Source organism: Struthio camelus, chromosome 3 (assembly GCF_040807025.1).
Source record: "Struthio camelus isolate bStrCam1 chromosome 3, bStrCam1.hap1, whole genome shotgun sequence".
Lineage (NCBI taxonomy): Eukaryota > Metazoa > Chordata > Aves > Struthioniformes > Struthionidae > Struthio > Struthio camelus.
In genome coordinates, this window is record NC_090944.1 from 141,389,864 (window position 1) to 141,413,449 (window position 23,586).

Here is a 23,586-nt window from a genome sequence, read left to right on the forward strand (position 1 = left end):
ATTGGGGTGGGTGGCTGGGACAGTGTTGCTCACAGTTGTGCTTAAAATGCCACTCCGATGAGGTTTTTTTTTTTTTTTTCCCTGCAGGAATGAAGGTTATGAAGTCAGTGTGACCCAGTGGGAGAGCCCACCACACCGCCAGCTTCTTGATGGGGGCCACCGTCCCAATTTCTCTTTTGTGCTGCTCTTTGGAAGTTCTTTGACAACTGTCCCCCAAAAAACAAAAACAAAAAACAAAAAACAACCCCCCTCAAAACCAGAAAGAATAGCGGTACCATCTGGAGAATATTTACCTCTACCTGCTGCTTCGACTGCCCCCATCATACGCTACCCACGCTGGAGGCAAGCAATGTGCTAAATGAACTGGTTTTACAGATGGATTTCAGAACTGATGTCATAGCCATAACGCTCCTTTGCACCAAGCACAGGGGCCTACAAGCCTTCATCCGTGTTGTAAGCTGACAAATCTTGCCCTCCACGAGGAAACACAACCCCCTCAGCCAGGATGTTCAGCACGTGGTCTCCTGTGGTTTGCAGGATCACACCTCAGTGAGCTGTCCTCACACCCATTTTACTAAAGTCAGGGGCCAACCCAACCCTGCAAAAGGTCCTTTCCTCCCAGTAACATTTCATTGTGCGTTGCAGTTAATTCAAAATTATGATTCATCCCTGTGCACGTCGATCACGGCAGATGGAGCCAGTCACCCATGACATTCACACCACTAATTCTGGGGTGGCGGACACCAGAAGACAGAAACCACATCCTCACTTTAGTCTGTTCAGATGTATGTGAACTGTCATCTTATGAGTCCATGGAGAATTTAGGAGCTGAGTCCCCATCCACCATGTGCACATACATATTAGGAAAAATGAGATGCATGTATTTGCAAGCTAGGCTGCTATAGCTTGGTGCTACACAAAACAAAAGTTAGTAACGTCACTGCTTAAAGGACTGCCTCCATCCCATTATGACAAGGTAGTGCGAGGGCTCAATTTACCAAACCAGCACTCATCCGCATGCACCTTCCTGCCAGTAAACGCCGTGGAAATACTGTGGCCGTCTCAGACCAAACTCTAGCCGTGGCAGCAGCCCTTTTCTGGGATTCTAGGTAACGTTTCGACAGGAGACCTCCAGATGCAACTTACAATCAGATAAATTAAGTTTAGCTGAAACAATGCTAAGCCAAAACCAACACAAAGATAGTGACCTCTGGAATTTGGGGCTACTTGCAGATGTCCTAAAGGATACCATTGACTAAGTCATACAAAAGGTACTTTAACCCCTGGCAATGATTCATCTAGATATTTTTCTAGCAAAATGTCGTATTACTATGGGAGAGTTTCCTATTATTTGCAGAAAAATTCAGAAAAGAACAAGTGGATACTAATTTGTTAAAGAGACAGATAAACATGTACAGGAAATACTTCTATGAAGGTCCTGATCCTCTGTAGATTAATAATCTACAGTACAGGAGACAAAATCATGACACTGAGGAAATAAGCAAACTATAAAAACAGGAAGAAGTGGAAGTTTATTTTTTTAATGTTATTTTGAGTGAATATTTGTTTTCGTGAAGCTCAAGACACCGGCAAAAGCCTCCATCTGCAGGTCGCGCTATTTTCTATACAAAAGCAGCTGCAGAGTTTCCTTGCCCAGGTCCCCAGAGCTGTCGGTCCGCGGAGGCCATCCTGCACACGACAGATGAGTTGCCAAGCTAGCCAACATTATTATTCTTTTTTCCCCTCATTTAAAGCTGCTACACGTCATTCAGAGGCCTGTCATTGTATCCACCACACTCTGTAGGTGATACCAACAAATCAAGCGATTTTGCTGGTGATTTTACCTACGGAGCAGCAGGACAAAAGCCCTCTCTGCAGATACCTATTTCATTATACTCACTGAAACTCTGGGCCCTGGCCGTTCCGGGGGGGGAGATTTATTCAGCACATCAAAATGCCCAGCTAAGGTCACACCGCCAGAAGTGAAGGGTTTTGCCACTAAAGAAACCATCAAGAAGAGCAGTTTCTCGTGTCTTGGCTTTTGGTCAAATCAAGGTGAAGCGAACACCACCCTGAATTACCACGCCCTGCAAGGATGCGGGGGGGATCTGCTGGCGCCTTGTTCCTGCAGGTAGTTGGTGGCGCAAATCTTCCCAGAATACCACAAATCCCCAAAACCGAGTAGACATGACTACTTTTTGCTCAGAGCCGCTCACATTTTCTTCCTCCTTGGAAACGCCTAGTGCTAACTCCCAGCAACGCTACCAGAATCCCTCGGACTTGCGTTACGCTTGCACGTCAATTATCTTACTCAAGTGAGTCAGGCCGAGAAGCAGTGCTGCCCAGGGGTCTATTTTTATTCCCTTTAAGGCGGTGGGGGAGAAGAGGAGAAGGAGACACCACATCGATTTGTCCTCATCCAGAAACTTTTTCAAGCAACTTATCTTCCTCCTCCACTCAGGGCTTCTCGCAGAAAGAAAAAAACTCGGTAATTCCATTTACAGTCAACACTGTGCACCCATAATCAATGCTAGTTAGTATAAGAGTTGAGTTAAGCTCCATCCCATCTGGAAAATTCCCAAGCCATCATTACTGAAATGCAGTTTAATGCAACTTCCAAAAAAGCTTTGTTTAAATATTTACCCTTCAGAAAAGTTCTTGTCACCTCAATCTTTAATACTGTGTATAGCTGAACTTTTTTTTTTTTTGTCCCCTGGAAGTAACCAGTTTCAACTGGGGCATTCATCACTTTGGAAATATAATTAAACTCCTGTACTAGTTAACTATGGGGAAAATGATCTGTATTAAAGAAAAAAAAAGCAGTACTATCAAGCTAGCATTGCACTTGGATTTGACCTATACCCCAAGTATAATGAAGAACCACGTGCTATTTGTATATGCTTATTGTACGGATCATTTGAATAGACATATTAATATCTGTATATTGTATCGTATACTAAGTATTCGCTATTCAGCCGGCACACAGAATATGCCAAGCCACACGGTTTACATTTTTGCACATCTCAACCAGGACGCTGACGAACAAGAGTAACAACGTGGTAAATTCAACTGCAGTTAGGTCAGATAATAAAGATCTGCCTAGTATACCTTGGGGATATTTTCAAGGTTTCCCAAACTACGTTTGTCTAGAGGCACAGCAGCGGCGTTGCAGCAGTGCAGAGCTCATCCGTGCGTTGCTGGTGGAGGTTTCCTGCCGGCGTGGAAGAAGCAAAGGTCTGCAGCCAACAGTGCAAGGCCACCTGCCCCCGAGCTGGGCTGCGGAGCCCCCGGAGACACCACCTCGGGTGGCGAACTGAGGCAAACGGCATCAGGCCCTGCCAGCGCGGTCCTGGCAACAAGCGGCGCCGTCCGCAGGGATCTGACTGTCGCGAGGAGGAAAAGGGGGTGGCAAGCGCAGTCTTCACCAGCTCAGTACCAACTGCCACTTCGTCAGCAGACCCACGTACACCCCTTCCTCGCTCCGCCGGCGCGGACTCGCTGTTCCTGCCAAGTGCCAAAACACGCTTCTGCAGAGAGAACAGCTCAAGCCTGCGTTAGAGACAAATCCGCATCTTCTTTTCAAGTGATTACTTCCATTAAAGCCCCAAGCAAACCCACCCTACCTTCTGAGGCACGCTTAGAATGAAATTTCATCATCTGCCACCTACTTCAGCAGCAGTAATTTTTTTGGCAAATGCACTGCTTAACTTGCTGTCAGCTCATTTTCTTCACAAAGCAAGGGATGCCATAAGGGTAACGGTCAGACCTCTTCTGGGCTAAGATTATTAGCTGAAGAGTGCCAGTAACGTTTATGCAGCGGTTCTGCCAAGTCGGGCTGTGGCACAGCAACCCAAGAGAAGCCATGGGGTGGGGAAGTCGCGTTGCTACGCATCCAAGTAGACCAACTGTTAAGCTTTTCGGTTTCCGTGCGTGTGACTGTACCGGAGTTTCCCGTGCCCAACAGCATAGTGCAATACGTTGTAACACCTCATAGCTTTCAGTGGTAACTGCTGTTATTGGTAATTAAACAATTCGGTGCAATTAGAAGCAGCACTGGGAATAATAATAAGAGATGCACAGGCAGAGCCCTCGAGCACCGGCTTCTAGGAAGCAGCGATCAAGAGCGCTTTCAAAGTCCACGCTCCCTGGCTAATTACACATTAGGACCTGGGATGAGACACCGCGTTCCCCGTGCCTGCCTGCAACACAATGCATGTGTTCTGCATCCAGCCCTCACGCCAGAGGCACGGGGAGAGGGAAGGTGCCTAGAAGCTGCCCAGAGGAGGCCACCAGTGGGGTTACAGCAGGCCATGGGCACACCACCGCAGGGCTGGCTGTGGGGCCCCAAAGGAGGGCTCCGAGGCTGCGTTTGCTGCTACACAGCCTCTGCTTTGGTGGCAAGTGAAGATACTCTCTCCTGTAAAAACAAGGTGGGGAAAGCAGCAAGTGGACAAGTGCATCCGTGTTGGCAAGGGGAGAGGGAGGCCTCCCTTCCCTCAAATGCCTCCGCCTGCAAGAGCCTTACCCTGTTTTCTTCTGGGCACCTGGAGCCCTTCTGGGAACCAGGGCCCAGGCAGCTCCAGGAGACATCCAAAATTTGGGAGGAGAGGGTAGAAATCAAGGCCATGTTTTTGCTAACGTCCTGTCCTTGAGCTCTCTCGGGGACAGGAAAGCTCCTGGGCACGTCACGTCCCGGCCCTTCCACTTCCCCTTCGGCGGACGTGGGAAGCGCCTCGGCGGGGAAGGCTGCATGACATGCCTTTGAACCGAGGCATGAAATAAGACCACGAGAACGACTTCCCTCCCCTCTTAAACGTTATCAGGACGATCAGATGACGCAAGTTGACGGTGCCAACATACACAATTTTCTTGCCACGTTAAAAAAAGAGGCGCACGATACCCACAGCTCCGTCAGCATTCACCATCCTCTTTCCTACCATCTCTCCTCCCTCCAGCAATGCCTAAGAGAGGAAAGGCAGCTACCAGGGAAAAGAACAAGTGAGTGGGCCCACGCTGGCTGGCCGCCAGCCCTGTGGCGCGGTGGCCATCCAGCGACGGCTGCCAGGCACAGCTTGCAAAGCGAGCACCGCGCGGCGCTCCTGGGGCGGTTTGGCGCCAGTGGCGCTGCCTACAACCACGTCCTCTCCTCCGCTGATTGCAAGGAGCAACCGAGCTCTTCCTCCGCTGCCCCCGGAGAGCTGGTTTCTTCGGCAGGCCTGAAATAGAAGCACGTTTTTTGGAGAACCGCAGAGGGAGGGAATTGAAACGAGGTCCCTGCCGGTCTTGCAGACAAAAGGAAAGGAAAGTTTTCTTCCATTCATTCCAAGAGTAAGCCGGTTTCATGCCGGGAGGTGGAGAATGCAGCTCAGTACAAGTCCAACTCACTAGGAATACACCAAGCCCATGAACAGCTTACAACTGGATTTGAAAGCAAGAACTGAAACAGTACCTCACAAATGCGACCTGTAACCCTTTTATTCTGCAAGATAACTGAAGCCTAAAATGACACCCAGATACTCTGGCTTCACCCCTTCTTTGTTCGTTTTAGCTGACGACAAAGGAACGAGCTACCATCCACTGCAAAGAACAAAAACTGGATGATGCTTTTACAATGATATCAAACTTAAGATACCTGCTAAGGCTGATGTTCATTAAGTATGTGCCAATTAATAAAATATAACAGAGTGTGTTTTTCTCCATTTGCTGTCGATACTCACCACATCAGATACTGCACCTAGGCTGACTCTTTGAAACCCTTTCTTGAAATCATGTATCAAAATAACATGGAATAATGAAAAGACCAAAAGCACAGGTATGCTGTGCTTGCAGGGAAACATGCCTTGTTCGAAGCAACCTTCCAGACTTTGGTGACTCTCTATCCTTAATGGTGCTGTCCCCAAAGCAAGTGCAGGAAGGCACTCAAATGTACCCGTTACAAGTATATTATGGAAATTACAATATTATTTAAAAATGCCCCATGCACTCTCACGCGCAGCCAGGACTACATGAAACCAAGAAGCCAGGAGATGCCTCGCAAGAGCTGCTTAATGCTTTCAGCAAAAGCTAGCTTTTAACTGTCCTTTAAAAATTTTCATGGCACCTACAAACCGTGGGCTCTCCTCCCAGCCAAGGTAGGCGTAAGAGGCTGCACTTTGCTGGCAGATGCCCTGAGACACCCATCATGCCTGTGATGACCAGCTGTTGCCGGTACGGGGACTATTCCAAAAATCCTCCTCCTGGCTACTGCGCCGGGGACTTCCTGTCCCTCGTGACCTTCTGCCAAACAAGCCGCACGCAGGATTTCGAGCTCCTGCCCTTCAGCTGTTGAAAGGCAGAAGATAAAGGAGTTGCCTCCTTTACAGACTCGACAGAGCCAAGACACACCCTGGTCCTTTCACCATTTGACAGGGAATCATCTCCACTATTTTGGCAACCCTTCCTCAGGCCCTCCGTTTGGGGATGTCTGCTCCCTTGCACATAGCCCCAGGGCTGCTTAAGAAAGAAGCTCTTCTTCTGCGCTCCCAAAACAAGACTGTGAAACGGGCCCGGCTCTCCTCACTCCTGGGGTGCCTACATGCTTTTCCACAGCAGCACTCGAGCTGAGCAGAATTTTACTAGCGCCAATCTGCTAACAGCTGGCAAAGCAATAATCCACGTCCATGGGCTGTTAAAGGTGCCATATCCATGTTGTTCAGATTTGTAAGGTTAAATTAAGCTTTTCCTTTGATATGTAGTAATTTTTGGTTGGTGGCCCAGTGCTTGTTAGGGCAGGCTTTCTATTCACCTGAGGCAAGCATACTCTTCCAGCTTAATTAGGACATGTACCAGGCTAAAGCATTTAATAGTTAATTGAAACGTTGCCCCAGCCTACTGTGCGCTCCACATGTCTCTCATGCCTTGGATGGTGGCACTCTACGAGTGGGAGAGGAGCTTGGGGTGGGGAGAAGGGTTTAATTTTAGCCAAAAGGAGGAATGTGTGCCAGGCACTGCCCGACTGAAATAAATAAATAAAAGCCGGTCTGCCCCAATCCTGCCTTGCTGGGATGCACGTCACATGCTCCAGCTCTGACACGACATGACGTCTTTATACCTATTCCATAAAGCAGAAGAGAGCTAGATGATGAAAAGCATTCACACGGTTTGAGCTAAAGCCATAAACAGCCTAACACAGAACTGCTATGCTACGCAACGCAGGGAGGAAGCCTGCACAACGCTTGAACCCACCAAAATCCATCCCAGTTATTAAGATGCACGTCTGCTGTGCCCACTGCGGAGGAAAGTGTTTTATTTCTCTGCTCGCCTCGCATAACGTGGAACGATGAAACAAAGAAAAATCAAAACCGTGCAGCTTTTGTTTGGGAAGTACTAGTTTGAAAGCGATGTGCATCAGCCATTACATGTCTACGTTAGCGCGATGATATGCAGAAAGATCAGGCACTGACACGCTGAGAGGGCTCGTTCCAAGCCATATCTCTGAGCTATCACAACAGCTTAGCGCACCCAAAGGTATGGCCCCGCAGGGGCTGCTGCCCGCTGGCAGCCAGGAGGCGAGAGCTGCAAGCACGTCACCAAACACGTGCAAAATACTTCTTATATAAACAAGCTTCTTGCACGCTTACAGGTCCCTGTGCCAGGCTGTGGTGTGTTTTTGTAGGAATTATCACAAGGACCAATCTCACCGATGCTTTTGCCACGCTGGCCGGGCACAGCTGACCGGCGGGAAGGCAGTAACCCGTATTGAGACTTTTACAACAAGCCGCTCTGACAAAGTTACAGCTAAGGGAAGTTACCACCTAGAGAAGCAAATATTTTCCTTAAGCACAAAGGAGGTTAGCATATTCAATGTTTTAATTAGATCATGAATGACAGAAAGCCACATTCCTATAAAAAGTTCCCGTATGCAAGATGTTCCAAAATAAAATTAGTATACAAAGACTGGATTTGGGGAAGTATTTCCTTCCCCCAATTTAAAGTCTGTGGTTTTCAGTACAAGTTGAAAAGCAAACAGCAAGAACACGCAAAGCTGTGAATGCGCACAACTTTTTTCAATTTATTTTTTTCAGTTAGGCAAAGAAACTCTTACAGTCCAAACCGTTGCAGCGTCCACATCGCCTACAGTGCTCCCTGCAACACGGCACCTTCGGATGAGCCACGTTTTCCCCTTCTCTCCAGAACCGAGTTTTCTCTCGTTTTTACACGAGGTATACCTTTGATATCAAGGGTGCTTCTAAACTCTCTTTACGAATTATATTGCAAAAGAGACATCCAAACCAGGTGTTCGACCAGGCACATTCATCCTGGACCCATCCAAAGAAAACACTCTTTGGTTTTCTGCCAGCTCACCAGCCTAGTGAGCTGCAACGGAGACTCGCCCTCCTGAGGCTTGTATTATACATCCTCCAGAAAAGATTCTTAAACTTCGGTGTTTTTCGGTCTAGAATTTGAAGCTAAATGTCAAAACAGCAAAATCCCCCAATGGACTACATTCTTCACCGAGAGAGCGGTATCCTTTTCAAGCGTCTCAAAATGCATGATGTAGGAGCAAAGCTGCTTGCCTACAGATTGCAGAAAATCTACGCTGTGCTCTCAGGTGTTCTCTTTGATGAGCGTGTTTCTTCTCTGCAGCCCGCAGTGCAAGCAAGTGTCTAAACTCCACATAAACCCACAGCACTGCTGGGGACCTCAGCAGGCAGCTCACGCTGCCAGTGATTTTGCTGAAGATCTAGTTTAGTGGAAATGCAAAGATTAACACTCACCCCCAAAAGCCTCGGCGCCGGGAGATGAGAAGAGCAGTGCTCTCTACGTTTCTATGTTATTAATATACCTGTCAGCGTTTTCTGTACTTGTTTGTTGCAAGAGACCTTGAGTACAGCTTTAGGCACTGGATGATTTTCTTCTAATGGAATACAGCTTCTGCAAGACGCAGCATTGTTCATTGTATTGTTTGTTTTGCATGGTGAACTCTACACTGTGTTCCTTTCTTCACCAGCCACAGCAATCCTTCATGCTTCACTCGCCTCTTCCTGGCTATTTACTTAAGATTGTGTGCAGCAAGGAATTCCTCCACATTACAAAATGTCTCAAGGTGCTTTCATATGGTTCACTTCAGCTCTGGTGCTGGAGAGCACTCTCAAGGAGGTTCCTTTTTTCAACCTGAGGAGCTATTTTAACTCCAAAGTTCAGGGAGCAGCAGAAGCTTCTTGCTGAAAAAGTCACATGCAAAAGTACAGGAAAGCAGCTGAACAGTTATTCCTTCCACCTAAGGAAATGACAGTTTGCAAGAGTCGTTGGGATATTGGTTGTTGGGAGCCTTCTTCGGTTAAGGAACTAGCTACGCCCAAAGCCAAAGCATTCGCTCTCACCCTTGTGATTTTCCAAATCAGGGCTCAACGCAGTCTTGCACATTCCCTGCTCCATGGAAGAAAGTGGCATTGAATTTTCCTCTGCAAACATCATGACAATTCAGTGCTGTCAAGCAAACACATAAAACTGCTGTTATTGTACCTCCAGAGTCATCTGAAGCCGCATCTGCGTGATATATCTGGGTGGCATGGGCTGCAGAAGGGCAATCAAGATGAACCCACAGCATGCATGCCTGATCTAGCAGTCGGGGTCCAAGCCAGCAGCACGTCCCCTGCTCTCCTTCTGTGGCGCTGGGCACCTGCACTCTGCCAGAAGCCAGAAACAAAGCACAGTACCCAGCTTAACGGGGAAAAGAAAATCCAGCCACTCTCTATCTCATGACACGTGTCTCCAAGCTACGAACTGAGGAAGATCATCACCATCTGATGCAGAAAAATACCATTTGCAGACACAAAGAAGATTCACCTCCATGGGTCTGGGAGAAAACCCCATTACAATCACTGCCTTCCTGTGCCCCTGCAGCAGAAGCTGCCCCAGCTTGCCCAGGTTCACATGGTAGCAGCTTTTAAATCAAGGACTGGAATGAACAGGTACAAAAACCATTAATATTTTTTATGCTGAGACGTCCCGTTACCAGTGTTATTGCTCTGCCACCCCATCTTCCCTTCTTCCTCCCCTCGTTGCGAAGAGGGATGATTCTTTCCACCTATGCTGTGAAACAATCCAGTTAGCACGATTAACTGTACTCAAGAGCAGTGCTGGTAGCTATTTACCAATTTTTTTTAAGCATCCTCATATTTGGACTGTCACATTCATAAAAGGATGAGAGAGCACATGAAGGACATTTCTTTGACGCTCTGTTCACAGCATGTAGCTGAAGGCCAGCTGATGTTCATCATCCGTGCTCTTCCTGGCACAGACATGTCAGTTTTAAACTAGATCCCTGGAAATCCGCTGAATGACTCTTTTTACCATTGATTGAAACAAGTGGCATATGCTGTATGCTACTTCCTAGTGCTTTACAGATGACTGATCAGAGACACAACAGCTCCAGGCGCCCCTTTCCGAAGCAGCAAGGTAACTTGCTGCTTGTCTTGGGGCTTGTTTCTTCCATCTTTGCTTACAAGACAGGAGTTGCTCTACTAAACACACAACACTGGACTTCCACAGCAGCACTACACAGCAAGGGAAAGGCTGGAGATTTTGGACAAGTACAACTCCACAAAACACCTAATTCTGTTTCAAGACAACTTTCATCCTCTACTCTACTGAGTCCTACTGCAGCACACTGGAAGAGCGCACACTACACGACACCCGCCAGTCTAACACCTCCTTTAAGTCTGTCCCGGCTTCTTCAGAAATACATTTCTTACGTCAAGAGAAGCCATAACAACCTTACAGCCGTAACAACGAAGCCTTGCTCATCTCCTTTGAAAACCTCTGTTGCAGTACTCTTTTAGGCCAGACATGAGTTCACAGATTCATAGACTGGTTGAGGTTGGCAGGGATCTCTGGAGACCATCTAGTCCAACCCCCCTGCTCAAGCAGGGTCGCCCAGAGCACGTTACCCAAGACCCTGTGCAGGGCCGTTCTCGAGCAGACCCACAAACCTGTTTGGTGGTCCTGGTGTAAGGAAATTGCTTCAGCATCCCAGAGACAAAATAAGCCAAACTGAAGAACGATGCTGATGCTCTTCTCTCTTTTGCGTACAGAGTAAAAGGAGTTGCTGCAGCTGCTAAACTGCTCTCCAGAGAGCAGTAGCTATCCTGAGGAGTCATTATTTTTTGTCTGTTTTTCGCCAGTTCTATGGACGCTCAGACCGCACCGAGTTTTACGTGTTTCTCTTCCCATGCAAAGAGGGGAACTGTGGAGGACTGCTGCCTGCTCGTCCAAGGCTAGCACCGTTGTACAAGCACGGCACCCATGACTTGCCACTGGTGATGTAAGGTAGATGGTCATCTGCTGAAGGTCTGACAGGGAGGCTTTCATTTCTAGTCCCACCTCTACTGGTTGTACCTCCAGCGAGCAAAACTAGAGTGACCTACTCCTCCTTAAAAGAGCCAAGTGTGAGTACTAGATTTGGTTATTTGACTTGCAGTCCAAGATTTGCAGAATGGTACTAGATCCAAGCAGAACCACAGTCTCGTAAGTGGTCTTGTGAAACATCATTCCTCCTTTTTCTAGAGCAGAAAGGAAGCCAAAGAGAGAAATATTCTAGTATTACATTTAGCTATTTTTTCTTAATATGAAACTTCCATGAAGTTGTGCTTTACTGAATTCTTGAAATCCAACTGCGGGAGGAAAAAAGGTACTGCTCTGTACCGTCTTAGCCCAAATCAACACACGCACGCTGTATGCATTCATATCAGAAGATAGGCTTTTCTGATTTGCAAAAGTACCTAGCGATTCTATCAGTTTAGTTACTGGAGAACCTGTAGTGCATTTCATCTAACAGAGGCAAAAAACGAAGCAGCAAGCGCTCTCCTGCGCGTTGCTATTTCGCTTTGGTGCTGGCTTTTAAGTTAGCATTGCGAAAGCGATTAAACTGCTCGTTCTCAGCTCCTACAGTCGCAGGAGCTAGGCTGCACTGACTCCCAAAGTTTATATATTTTATTTTTAAAACATGAATGGGAAAGCGTACACAAACACCCTTCTCTCCCCATCCCTTCCTTCCCATAAGGAGGAGTGTTTGGTTTTTTATTCGACCTTACGAAAGGTTGGGGAAGCTATTCCACCAATAGTCTGATAAAGGTAGCCGGCACTTCCTTAGAAGTACAGCAGCGGCAAAGAGGGGCAGGGGGGAGGGAAAAACCCCCAAACAACACACAGACCAACACCACCACCCTCCCCCAGCAACCATGTCATGAGAAATATTTTTTGTAAGTGTAAAATGACTTTCAGACTATTATTATGAACAACCTAGAGCTTTTTCCGGCTTGGGCACAAAAATATAGAAACACGCTAATGCAGAGGTGCGGACGTTAGCAGGATTTTAGCATTTCATAGCCAAACACTTGTGCAGAATCCAAAGCACAAGAGAAAACGCCTCAGCTGGGGCTTTTTATGTTTCAATTTATTGAAGAGAAGGTAAGTATGATGGGTAGGGAAATGTGGGAACCGAAGTTGCCCATCCAATGCTCATTTTACTACAGGCACATATATTTTAGCATTGTCCAGGCCAGCACCATGTGAAACATCCACTGCAATCCCAGGACCAACACACTTCTGGAGTTTGACCTAAGGCACCAAAGACAGCCTCTTTCCCTCCCATCTCCCCTCTATCCTCTGCCTGTTAACTACTTCTACACATAAATATTACTTTTGGGTGGGGGAATACCCCCCCCAACATGCATCAAGTCAAGCACATAAAATTGTCCTTTCCTCTTCTTGCCTCTGCTTCTTCAGTCCATCTAAGGCGTTTTAAGGTATTTTAACCAAAAATGGTAAATTATCTAGAAGCAGCAGCTTGCTGACTTTGGAAGTTTTATGACTTCTGGTTAAGGGTGAGGGAGATGTAGATCATTTAAGAACTGGTAAAAGCATGGACAGCTTTGATGAACAGCTCAGAGAAAACTGGTGATATTTATTGCATAATTTGTTTTCAGAACTCCTGTAAAAAGGCACATCACGAATCAGATAAGATCTTCCAAACCAGTACAGTTTATGTATACATACACAGAGGGGAAAATGGTTTATTTGGGCTTTAACATTCTTCCTGTAGGATGCGGTGTTTATAAAGGGTATTTCTAGAACTTCCTGATTGCCTTTGCGCGATCGCCTTCTCGGTGCATGCATCCAGCTCTCCTCTAGGAGAGTCTGTATATCTACCAGATTTATACTGAAAGCCTTAGAAATACACAGTCTGTAGATGCTTCATGAGAAGTCCCACGGTTCAGCAGGACTGAGATGCAAGTCAGTAAGGGGTACAAAATGCAAAACGTTACGGCTCTTGTTGATGAGTTTTTACTGGAAAAAATCTGCAAGCTGTCCTTGCCCACCTAATACACAGTGCTTTCTGGTCTTGTAATTGCACCTTTAAAATACATTCGGGCCCCTTCTCCTTCTCTCTCTCTCTCTCTCTTTTTTCTTCCCTCTCTCAAGTTTGCTCACTCTCTAAATTTCCCTTCCTTGGGGCAACAATCGTAGGCTCATCTTCAGTATTGTGTTTCCAGACATTCAATGTTTGGACTCTGGTGTGGTGTTACAAAACTTGAAATATTTAATATTTGCAGAAAAAATATGATAGGAAATGTTTCTTTTAAGAACCTGCATTAGTTATATGTCATCCTTTTACTTTTGTTTTTGAATACAGCAAATAGGTTCTGCCTTAAATTTTTCTCTAGTTCAGCTCTTGAGCCTACCCAAACCAACAAGTGCCTGTTTGAAAACACACGGTCATTTAGGAAAGGCAAATATCCCAATTGCTATTTCTACATCCTCTACGCAATTTACCAACTCTTCTGTCTTTACAGCCACCAAACTGCACATATCCAGCAACAACATGTATAGAAACACCTGGCTGCAACCAGCTTAACACCTCCCGTGCCAAGATCCAGTCAAAAATGAATTGTGTTGGCAGCGCTGCACACCTTGAGCAATAAAAGTTTTTGCAGAAATCCCGTCCGTATAGAAAAAGCGCAAGTATGCACCACTGAAATATCACTCGCTTTTATGTATCTCATACGCAGGCATTGCAAAACGAGCTCCGGAATAAAGGGACCGACGCTGCGGTCTACAAGGGGAGGCTGGAGCCCGGCTCTCCCCGTGCGGAGGAAGAGGTTTCCCCACCGAGGCAGCACTGGGCTCTCCGATGCTCATCTGCCCCCCGATTTTCTATGCGTCCTGCCAAACGGGGCCTTCTCCGGGGATCTGCGGGTTTGGGCTCCACGAAGCCCCGCTCTCCCGCCTCCCTAACGCCCGTTGCAAACGCGGGCCCTCACCTCCCCAGCCTGCAGCCTGAGCTCCATCCTTGCGTTCCCGTCCACGCGAGAGCAATGAAAGACGGGGAGAAGCAGCAGGCCTAGGCCGAGGCACCGGAGGAACTATGTTATGGAACAAAAACACCTGAAATTAAGTAAATGGTTGCAACAAAGCCCGAGTGTGCTCTGAAGTAGATCGCCCGATGCTTTCAGATGGCTACATAATTTTCAAGAATCAGGTCGTTTGTAAATAACTTGCAATCCCAGACTCAGGAGCCCTGCAGCGGTGGCCGAGTGTACTTGTCGGGTCCACCGATGTCTTTCCGTAACTCCTTACTGCATCCATTTGACTAAGGGAAAAAGAAGAAAAAAGTAGCTCTGCAATACTAACAGCTGGATACTTTCTCTTTTCTCAGCCCCGTAGAGCATGCTGTTCTCAAGATCCCCCCAAAATCAGCCCAGCCCCGGTCTCCCAGCATGCATTTTCCTGCTGACCCAGTCCAAAGCCATTGCAGCACCAGACTGTAGGGAAGGAGGAGGGGAAAAAAATGCATTGAGAGCCGCCCGCGCCGCACCTCCAGTGCATCCACCAACCCCTTCACCCACCTCTGTTCGTTTTGCCTCGACGCGAGGCGAGGCACGCGCTTCCTTATCCGCTGTAACTTGAAGTATTAGTAACCTTACATCAGCTTGGGGGCATACCTTTCCGCTCACAAAAACCACGCAAACAACCAGGCTGCTTTCCAGCGCCTTAAAAAACAGGCAAGAGCGGTTAGCACGTTAACGGAAGAAATGCAGTGAGCAGAGGTGAACGGAGCTCTCGGTTTTCGCTGAGCGCAAGCAGGCGCTGCAGCAGGGCGTCGAGCGCAAAGAGCGGGTTTTGGGGTGCCGCCTCGCCCCGCGGACGCCGCTGGGGAGGAGTCAGAGCTGCCAGAACAGCTTCGGCCACGGAAAAATGAGCATTGCTAACGGGTTTCAGAGCATTTTTAAAGGCAGAGGGGGGAAAAAACAACCCCAAAGGCAAATGAATATACAGACGGAGGAGGTTACGGGGCAGCTTTCTTCCACCTCGGGTTCTGCACCGCAACTGCTTCCCGCCACCGCTAGGCAAGTTAAGAAGTAAATAAAAGCAAAAGCATAAACGGTCGAGAGACTAATTAAAAAATGACTGCATAGACGCACTTGAGCTCAGAGGAAGAGCTGCTAGTGGCGTTCATCCAATCCTGAGCGAGGAGCAATTCCTATAAAACGGCACCGTTTAAGAAACTCGGGCTTTCTGCAGGCAAGGGAAGGACGAGAAAGGAGCTGCCAGGCACGGCTGAGGTGCAGCAACAGGCTCGACTGTTTAGGGAAGAAAGCTTTGCGATTTCCCACAGTGTTTTGAAGCTCTCCGACTGCTGCGAAAACACCTTAACGGCGTATTTCAACTACTGCAAAGGAAACTAATCCTGCTCCTAACTACTGCCCAAACTCTTGGGCAACGCCGAACATCTCAATGCACCGACGGGGCGGGGGAAAAGGGAGAAAGCTATCTAATCTTCAGCTGCGATTTCAGCCAGTGAAAAAGAAATAACAGGACTACCCATACGGGTCTCATGCCCTAATGCAACCAGAAAACCTCAGCATCTCCAGACGTCCTGGGGCTTGGAGGGTCTGTGCAGAGCACGCTCTTGTCCTCTCGCGTGGTGGCGCAGGTCCTCCCGAGCACAGAGACCTGCTTGTACCGCGGCCTTTTCTTGCCCCTCTCCTTGCAATTTTACCATGCATCTCCCAGGGATATCAGTGCACGTCTCACCAAGATCAGCAGCAGCGATACAGCACCGACCAACTTCACTTTCCTGTTAAAAAGGGGCAAAAAAGTGGCTGCTCTCAGTAAGCGAGGAGCACTTTTGTCCCTAGAGAGAGACGCGCGCACTCACAGAGGTAACGTTACTGCTGAAAGGCCCTTTAACACAAGACAATGAAAAAAACCAAATCCATTGAACTGTTTAGGTAGCTAACTAAAGACATTATTCTCAGCTCACATACGTCTCTTGCCTCTATAGCTCCTCGGCTTGCAAACGCTACCTAATAAGGAGCAGGCTCGACCGCCGAGGTAGTCCTCGGCGTATAAAACGCTCTCCTTCGTGCTAGACGCCGCTGTCGCAGGCCGAACGAAGGGGCGAAGGTGGGCCACTGGGCAGCCCTGCCGGGGAAGACACCACCGCTGAAGGGGAAACGAAGGAGTTCTGGAAGTGTAAGTTGCAAGTAAAGAAAGTCAAAGAAGAAAGTTCTTCAAAGAGCCAAAGAACAAGCAAACTGGAGCGGAAAAAGAAAAAGGGGGGGGGTTAAATTTCACGTAGACCTAACGCAACAGGTAGAACCTCATGCTGGCTACTGGCATGAGCTTCTTTACAGCCTCGAAAGGGCCCTCTGTAATAACGGTTTTGGATAAAACACAACTTACTTCTAAGGTGAAGCATCTACTTCTGTTGCGTTAAACGGCCAGCCGTTCGCATGGCGTTGGCAAAGAGCGCGCGAAGAGCGCCCGCCCGCCTCTACGGCGCTGGCAGAAGCCCCGAGCGACGCCTGAAGGAGCGGCGCCCTGGGAAAGAAAAGAAGCAGGAGCCAAAAAGCAGCGCAAGGCAAAGGAAACGAGAGTGCGCAAAACCAGAAGCGAAACAGAGAAAACGAGCAGGAAGGGACGCCGAGACGCAGCAGCCGCTGATGGAGGCAGCCCGGGCCGTGGGCGCGCGGCGCGTTGGCGGGGGACGGCAGGCAGCGCGGCTGCTCTGCTGCACCGAACGGATGCAAACAGGTAAAAGGCAAAGCCCGGGGGAGAGGAACGATCTCTTCCTTTACGGAAGGAGGGGCGGCGGTTTTAGACGGCGCGGAGACAACCGTCCGGGCAGCAGCACGACCTCTGCCCAGGCGGCGTTCGGCTGACTCCGAGCGCGCGCCGCAAAGCCGGCACAAAACCAAACGAGGGGCTAAGGGAGCAAAGCGGGGGGCATCCCGGTGCAAAGCCCCGGAAACTGGAGGTGGTCCCCACGCGCCCCGGCGGCGCGCCAGCCTCGCCGTCTCACCCCCCGGCCTCGCCGTTCCCGTCGGCCAAACTGCAAACCCGCCCGCAGACGGGGAAGCGAAACCCTTGCGCCCTCACAGCAGCACCGACCCGGCCCTATTTCCCCGCCACCGCGCCCCGCGCCCGCCACCGCTTCGAAGCGTGGCTCCTCCAAAAATCAACGGCTCCGCGCATCCAAGAGCCCGTATCCAGAGCCAGGTGTTTAAATTTGCAGTCAGACTCATCTCTGCGCCCTCTCCGCTCCCAAACAGTTCTGGCAAAAAGAATTACATGTTACTGTAAAAAACCAAAACCAAACCGCACGCGCATTTCACTGAACTTGGTCTGAAGAGCCGACGATTTCTAAGGCTGAAGCTGGCCCTAACCGATGGGAAAGTGAAAAGCGCAGCTTTGTCAATGAGTCACCGAGGTCTCGACTTCCGCAGGAGCGGGACACTGCCGCTCACGGCAGCCTGTAGCTCTCTGTGGGCGACGCTGTTTGTTTGGGGATTCTGCCGACCGCCCACGTTCCCCATAGAGACATAAAGGTGCCCAGTTTCCCGAGTACGTCTCTGCCCAGGTTTAATACCTCCGGCGGATAATTCATTCTTCTTCTGCAAGAGGGAAGGAAATCAAATGTACTGATTTCTCAAGCACGCCAGCATGTGCAATAAAGCGAGAGAAGGGACTGAAACCAACAGTGAGTTGTCTCTTGCTCCAGAGTTGCTATTTTCCAACCCGGTCCAAAAGCAGAATGACAATTATCATTATCTCGCTGTGGTTTGGTGGCCTAAAGGAAACAATTTTGTGGTTGAAATCCAGCTACCAGAGACCGGAGTCCACATTAAGGAAGAGTCTCGCTGCGCTATGTACTTTTGTTTGCAGCCTCAGGATTTAATTAAATGGGGAAGATAAAGTGTACCTTTTAACCCACGCTAGAGGGTGCGCCAGATTGAGATTAAAACACGCTGCAAAAACAGGTCAAAGAAGTTCCCATTGCTTGCGCGGCCTCCGCTTCACAGGGAGACACCTTCTGCCACCAGAAGGGCCGTCCGCCCCCGCTCTTGCCCCCGAGACTGCGGAGAGGAACGGCGCTGGAAGGGCATCCGAGCCGTTTACTTATCGGGATTTCTCCTCCTCAAAACCCAGGTGGGGTTTTCTGGGGGCTGCGCTGGCTCTACGGAGCAACGCAAGCCCAGCTCCTTTCCGCTCCCTTGTGCGCAACCCCCTTCCCCAAAACCTCTCCTCACGTCAGCAGACCGCTCGCCACATACCACCTCCCCAAGTCGGTCTGCAGCTCCTTTTCCAGCTGTTTCCAAGACAGAAGTCGCCAGGGTAGATCGCCTTTTTTTTTGGTTTTGTTTTCATCTGATAGAGCGATTCCCTTATAAACAGCAAGCTCTCCAAGTGACTGAACAAAGCAGCTACTTACATGTAATATTTTAAACAGCCGTGTTTTCAGGCCAAGAAATAAACAGTTATATTTTGGCAATCCTTCATTTCCTGTCCTATTTGTGAGCGATAATGTCATGACACATAGTATGTCCCATGTCTTCCTCCCTGGCTGAAACGAGCAACAAAAAGTTAGTTGAATGAACTGCTTATTACATCTAAAGAAAAATCAGCAGCATTGGGCAAAGTTGTTTTGAAACTGAAAAATGGAAGAAATGATTTTTTTCAGTGTAAAGGGCAAACTACAACACTGCTACACGCGCAGTAGTCAGAACAAGCGCCCGCTGATCCCTTTTCAGCGAGGGAAGGAAGTGGGATTTGGGGACCAGTGAAAGGACAAATTAGCATGAGTCAAGTTTAATTCTCTTTGCCTGGGACGGGAAAAATGCGCTGCCCCGAAGCAACAGCGCGCTCGACCACCACGTTGTGCTGGGTTCGTAATACAACGCAGCAACCCTCTGCGACGCTCCAGAGCGGCAGCGACGCATCCCACTGAAGCCAGCTTCCTAAAAAGCTTCGGAGGTTTGCTGCTCGCATTTGCCAAAGTGCTTTTACAGCCTCCAGCACCAGGCTCGTGCCAGCGTGCTTGGGGCGGGGGGGGGGTGGGAAAACCCCCAAAACAACGAAAAAAGCAAATGCACTTTCATTAAACAGCAGGGATGCGCCAGATGTTCAGTCCCGGCTGGGAGCCGCGCCGCGGAGCAAGGCTGCTTGTGCGGCAGGCGCAGGGCTTCGCTCCTTGATCCCAAGCAGCAAAACGCTCCGCACCAACACTTCCTCGTTCGCTGACCTTTTCCAGCTAATTACTTCCTGTGACTTTCTTGGAACTGTGCATCATAACGAGCGCAGGCAGCCCTCAGGCATAATTGAATCATTTTATGCTTTCGGATTCTGCTGAATACTCCTACTTATAACCATAAATACACTGCCAGCATGCAGCTGAGCTGCATACTACCTACCCTTTTCTGGAGATAATTCGCATTTGTACCGGACGGACTCGCGCAGCCCCTTTCCAGCATGCAGCCAGCCAGCCAGAGCGCCACAGCCCAAAGCCCTCTGCGATCGGCGCACGCCTTTGCCGACTTCTGCTCAGCATCACGGCTTAACGTTTCAGTATTTATTACCGAGGGTGTCCCGTCCCCGTCCCCGTCCCCCCCCCCTCCGCAGTCACCGACACGCACACGAGAACTACAGCGGCGGAGGGGAGAAGGAAGGCAACCGAAAGAAAGCTGCAGGAGCAGAACGAGGCGCTCTCTTCGCAATGACAAATTGACCTCTAAGTATTGATCTTACATGGTGCAGTCATTAAGGAACCAATGAGTTTCCAGCATCCTAAGCCCCATTTTTCCTTCTTGCTTTTGCAAATTGTTTCAAATTCAAAATGTTACAGAGCTGGTGGAGAGGAAAAATGCCAAAAACAGCAAGAAAATCCACCCCCCCGCACACCTTTAATTTACTCAGAGAAGGTCATTTTAAAATGCATCCTGTCAGTGGTCCTTTTTTGTAATCTGGCTGTTAACATTTGCTCACAGTGCTCTCAGTGAAATGAGAATAGCTATGCAAATTAAAGCCAGATATCTAGGGCAAATAGCATGCTATACTAGCATTGTTCTGACAGCTTGAGAAAACTTATCAGGAGAGCCTGTCCTTATTTCTTTTAACACCATATATATTGAAAAAAATCACTTCACCCACCACCGAAATGAAAAACAACGTATGAGTCACTAGCTTCAGCAACACTATCAATCAATGCAAGCTTGGAAGTGAAGAACTTACAAAGGAAACCATGGCTTACCCAAAATACCTAACTATGCCCTGCAACATAAAGGCCTGAATTGTGCTGCAACCAGCACAACGTTTCAACAGCAAGGATGTTATTAGTCTTAGAAACAGTGGCTCGGGACGGGTAACGACCACCTCTGCGCTTCATTTGCCCTGAAAGTCAACAGCTCCAGCAGCCAAGAAAATAGTAATGCTCGACTGGGAAGGTGGTTCAGGACCAGTTTCCAGGAGCTCCCAGCGCTCCCAATCTCCCACAAAACTTCCTTGCAGTCCTCTGCTTCAGCAATGACCAAAACACAACTTCGTTCAGTTCAACAGTGACCACAGGAAAGGCAGCATGACATTAGATCCTCCCTCCCCAAGTCAAAGAGGAAGTACATTAAACCAATTAGATGAAGCCTCCTGCTCTTCAGCATGGGAGCAACGGGAGCGCGTGGAGGAAGAATTTATTCCAAAACAAACTGCAGCCTACAATGAAAAAAAAAAGCCAGAGCCAAGACCTCTCCGTGTGCCACTACGGTGGTTTACACCAGTGCTCGCTCATCGTTGCACCAAGTCCCCCAGGAAAATACGTTCAGAGCTACCTCCGCCAGTCCTCACTGTCCCCACACTTGGATGTGAACATACAGGTATACATCGAGACTACCAGCCTTTGTCCACTGAAGTGAGGAAATTAGGTTTGGTTCTGCACTCCTAAGACTATATATGAACCCACCTCTCCTCCTCTCTCCATTCTCCAATTTGAGAAATGAAACCAAGAACCAGACCAAGAACTGTACGGTTTTTATTGGAAACAAGTTTGCCACATTTTCCAGCCGACTAGGTCATGGCAATCTGTAAGAGAAACCGAATTTTTGTTTTTTTGGAAGAACCGTACTGACTTCAAAATAACCACAACTTCAGAAGCTACATATAACATATATTTATAGTCTCTTCATTAAGAAGTGCCAAAAATACAATTCCCCTTAATACATGTGCTGTAGTCAGAAGCCATTTCCTTTGCCACTAACTTTTCTATAGTAAATCATGTTAAAATTAGTTTTATGTTATTAAGGTACAGCACAGCACACGCTGCCAATTAAATTTTGACTCTAAAACAGAATGGAAGTTGCACAACGTTTAGAATGCTTTGTAAGCCCTGAGAGAAGTCAGTTTAAAGCATGGTACATCCTATGGTATTTGGCATTAAACCAGTCTTGTATGCAGTGAGTCATTTTTCTGACTGTCAAACCAAAAAGAGATAGCCAGAAACAATGTTTTGGTGAGTACATCTTTAAATTTGTTCCTGTAATTCTGTACTAACATCTTTCTTAATTTCATTTTGGGAAAAAGCACCGTCAGTCATTTTGCAACCTCAGACACAGCATCTCAAGAGGATTTACGTGCAGGGAGATCCAGGAACGTTCGTCTATTCCCTAGCTGTGTCAACTGCGGCCAGGCCAAACCGGACAGCATTTATGGAAAGAAGCCGTGCCACCTGGGAGAGATTCTGTTCCGGCTTTACCCCTGCATTAATAAAACGCAAGCATCACGCCAGAAGATGCTCCCAAACTCACGCACGCAGTGCCCGGTGCACCTCACAAGCGCCTAGCTCGCTCTGCAGAGGCATTGCTAGGCCCCGGACTTGCACAAAAGATAACACGCGCCCTAGTTCAACACGCTGTCACATCCAAGCCCGTTGCTCGGAAAAGCCCAAGCAACCGGTCACACACCGCAGTCAGTGTGACACTGGGGGGGGGGGGAGGGAGTACGAGCAGCACAGCGGAGGCCAAATATAAAAATATATATAGGCATGCATGTGTGTATATAGGTACACATATATGTCGGTATATATGTAAATCCATGTACACAGATATACACGCGAGAGAAGCGGGGCCGCCGTTACCGCCGGGCCGGGCGGGGGGCAGTGAATGGGGCGCCGCCGGTGACCGGATTTATGAATGCGGCGTCACGTGACGGCCGCGGCCGCCCTCCTATTCACAAAACGGCGGCGGCCGCGGCGGGGCCCCGCGCCACTGCCAGCGCCGCCGCCCCCCCCCTCCGGCGGAGAGGAGGGGAGGGCGGGCAGCCCCGCCGGCTCGGCGAGCGGGCCGGGCCGGGCCGGGCCGGCGGGCAGCCGTGCGGCCAGGCCCCGAGGGGGGCCCCGGGGCCCCTCCGCCCCTTCCGCCGCCGCCGCACGGCAGGCGGCGACGCGAAAAGCCGCCCCCGGGGCAGCCCCACCGGGCTTAGTGCTCTCGGGGGTTTTTTATGAATGAAAATGCGGTATGCAAATGAGACCGGTGCGGAGGGGGGGGGAAGAGAGGGAGAGAGCGAGCGAAATGGCGGATGTGCGGGCTGCAGCGCACACACACGGACGTGCGTGTGTGTGTGTGTGTGTGTGTGTGTGTGTGTGCGCGAGTGCCCGGGGGGGCCGCGGCGGCCTCCCCGCCGGGGCAACAAAGGGGCCCCCCGGCGGTGCCCCCCCCCGCCCCGCCTCCCCGCCCGCCCGCGGCGCCCCGCTCACTCGTCCGGGTAGGCGTCCTCGGTCATCTTCTCCCCGTCTAGGCTCATCCCTCGCCGCGGGCGGCCGGGCTGCGCCTCCGCATCTTCCTGCGCTTCACATGGCGGGGGAGGCCGCGGCCGCGCCGGGCCCGACGGCGCGGGAGCGTGTGCGGCGGCGGCGGCGGCGGCGGGGGGTGCTACGGCCTCGCTCGTCGCCGGGCCGAGGAGGAGGAGGAGGAAGAGGCGGCGGCAGGGGGAGGAGAGGCGGCGGTCAGCGCGCCGCGGGGGCGCGGCGGGGCGCGGCGGCGGCGGCGGCCCGGGGCGCGGGCCCGGGGGAGCGGCGCGGCGCCCGGCGGCAGGCGGCGGCGCCGGGCCAGCGCCATGGCCGCGCTCACGCCATGGCCGGGCGCCGCGGGCGGCGGCGGCCCCGGCCCCGGCCCCGGCTGGAAGCGGCGGCGGCGCTGCCGAGCGGCCGCCGGGAGCGGGCAGGGCAGCGCCGGGAGCCGGGCAGGCAGCGAGCCGCGGCGGCGGCGAGGAAGGAGGGGA

General features: G+C 49.9%; 1 protein-coding gene across 1 annotated transcript in view; it reads right to left on the reverse strand.

Annotated features, from left to right (window-relative positions):
- The window catches only part of SPRED2 (sprouty related EVH1 domain containing 2), a 70,206-nt gene extending 46,939 nt beyond the window's left edge, over positions 1–23,267 (reverse strand). Inside the window, exon 1 of the mRNA XM_068940721.1 lies at positions 23,063–23,267. Within this exon, the coding sequence (XP_068796822.1) occupies positions 23,063–23,109 (47 nt within the window). The 5' untranslated portion in view covers positions 23,110–23,267. The remainder of the gene's footprint in view (positions 1–23,062) is intronic.
- Between the last annotated feature and the right edge of the window lie 319 nt (positions 23,268–23,586).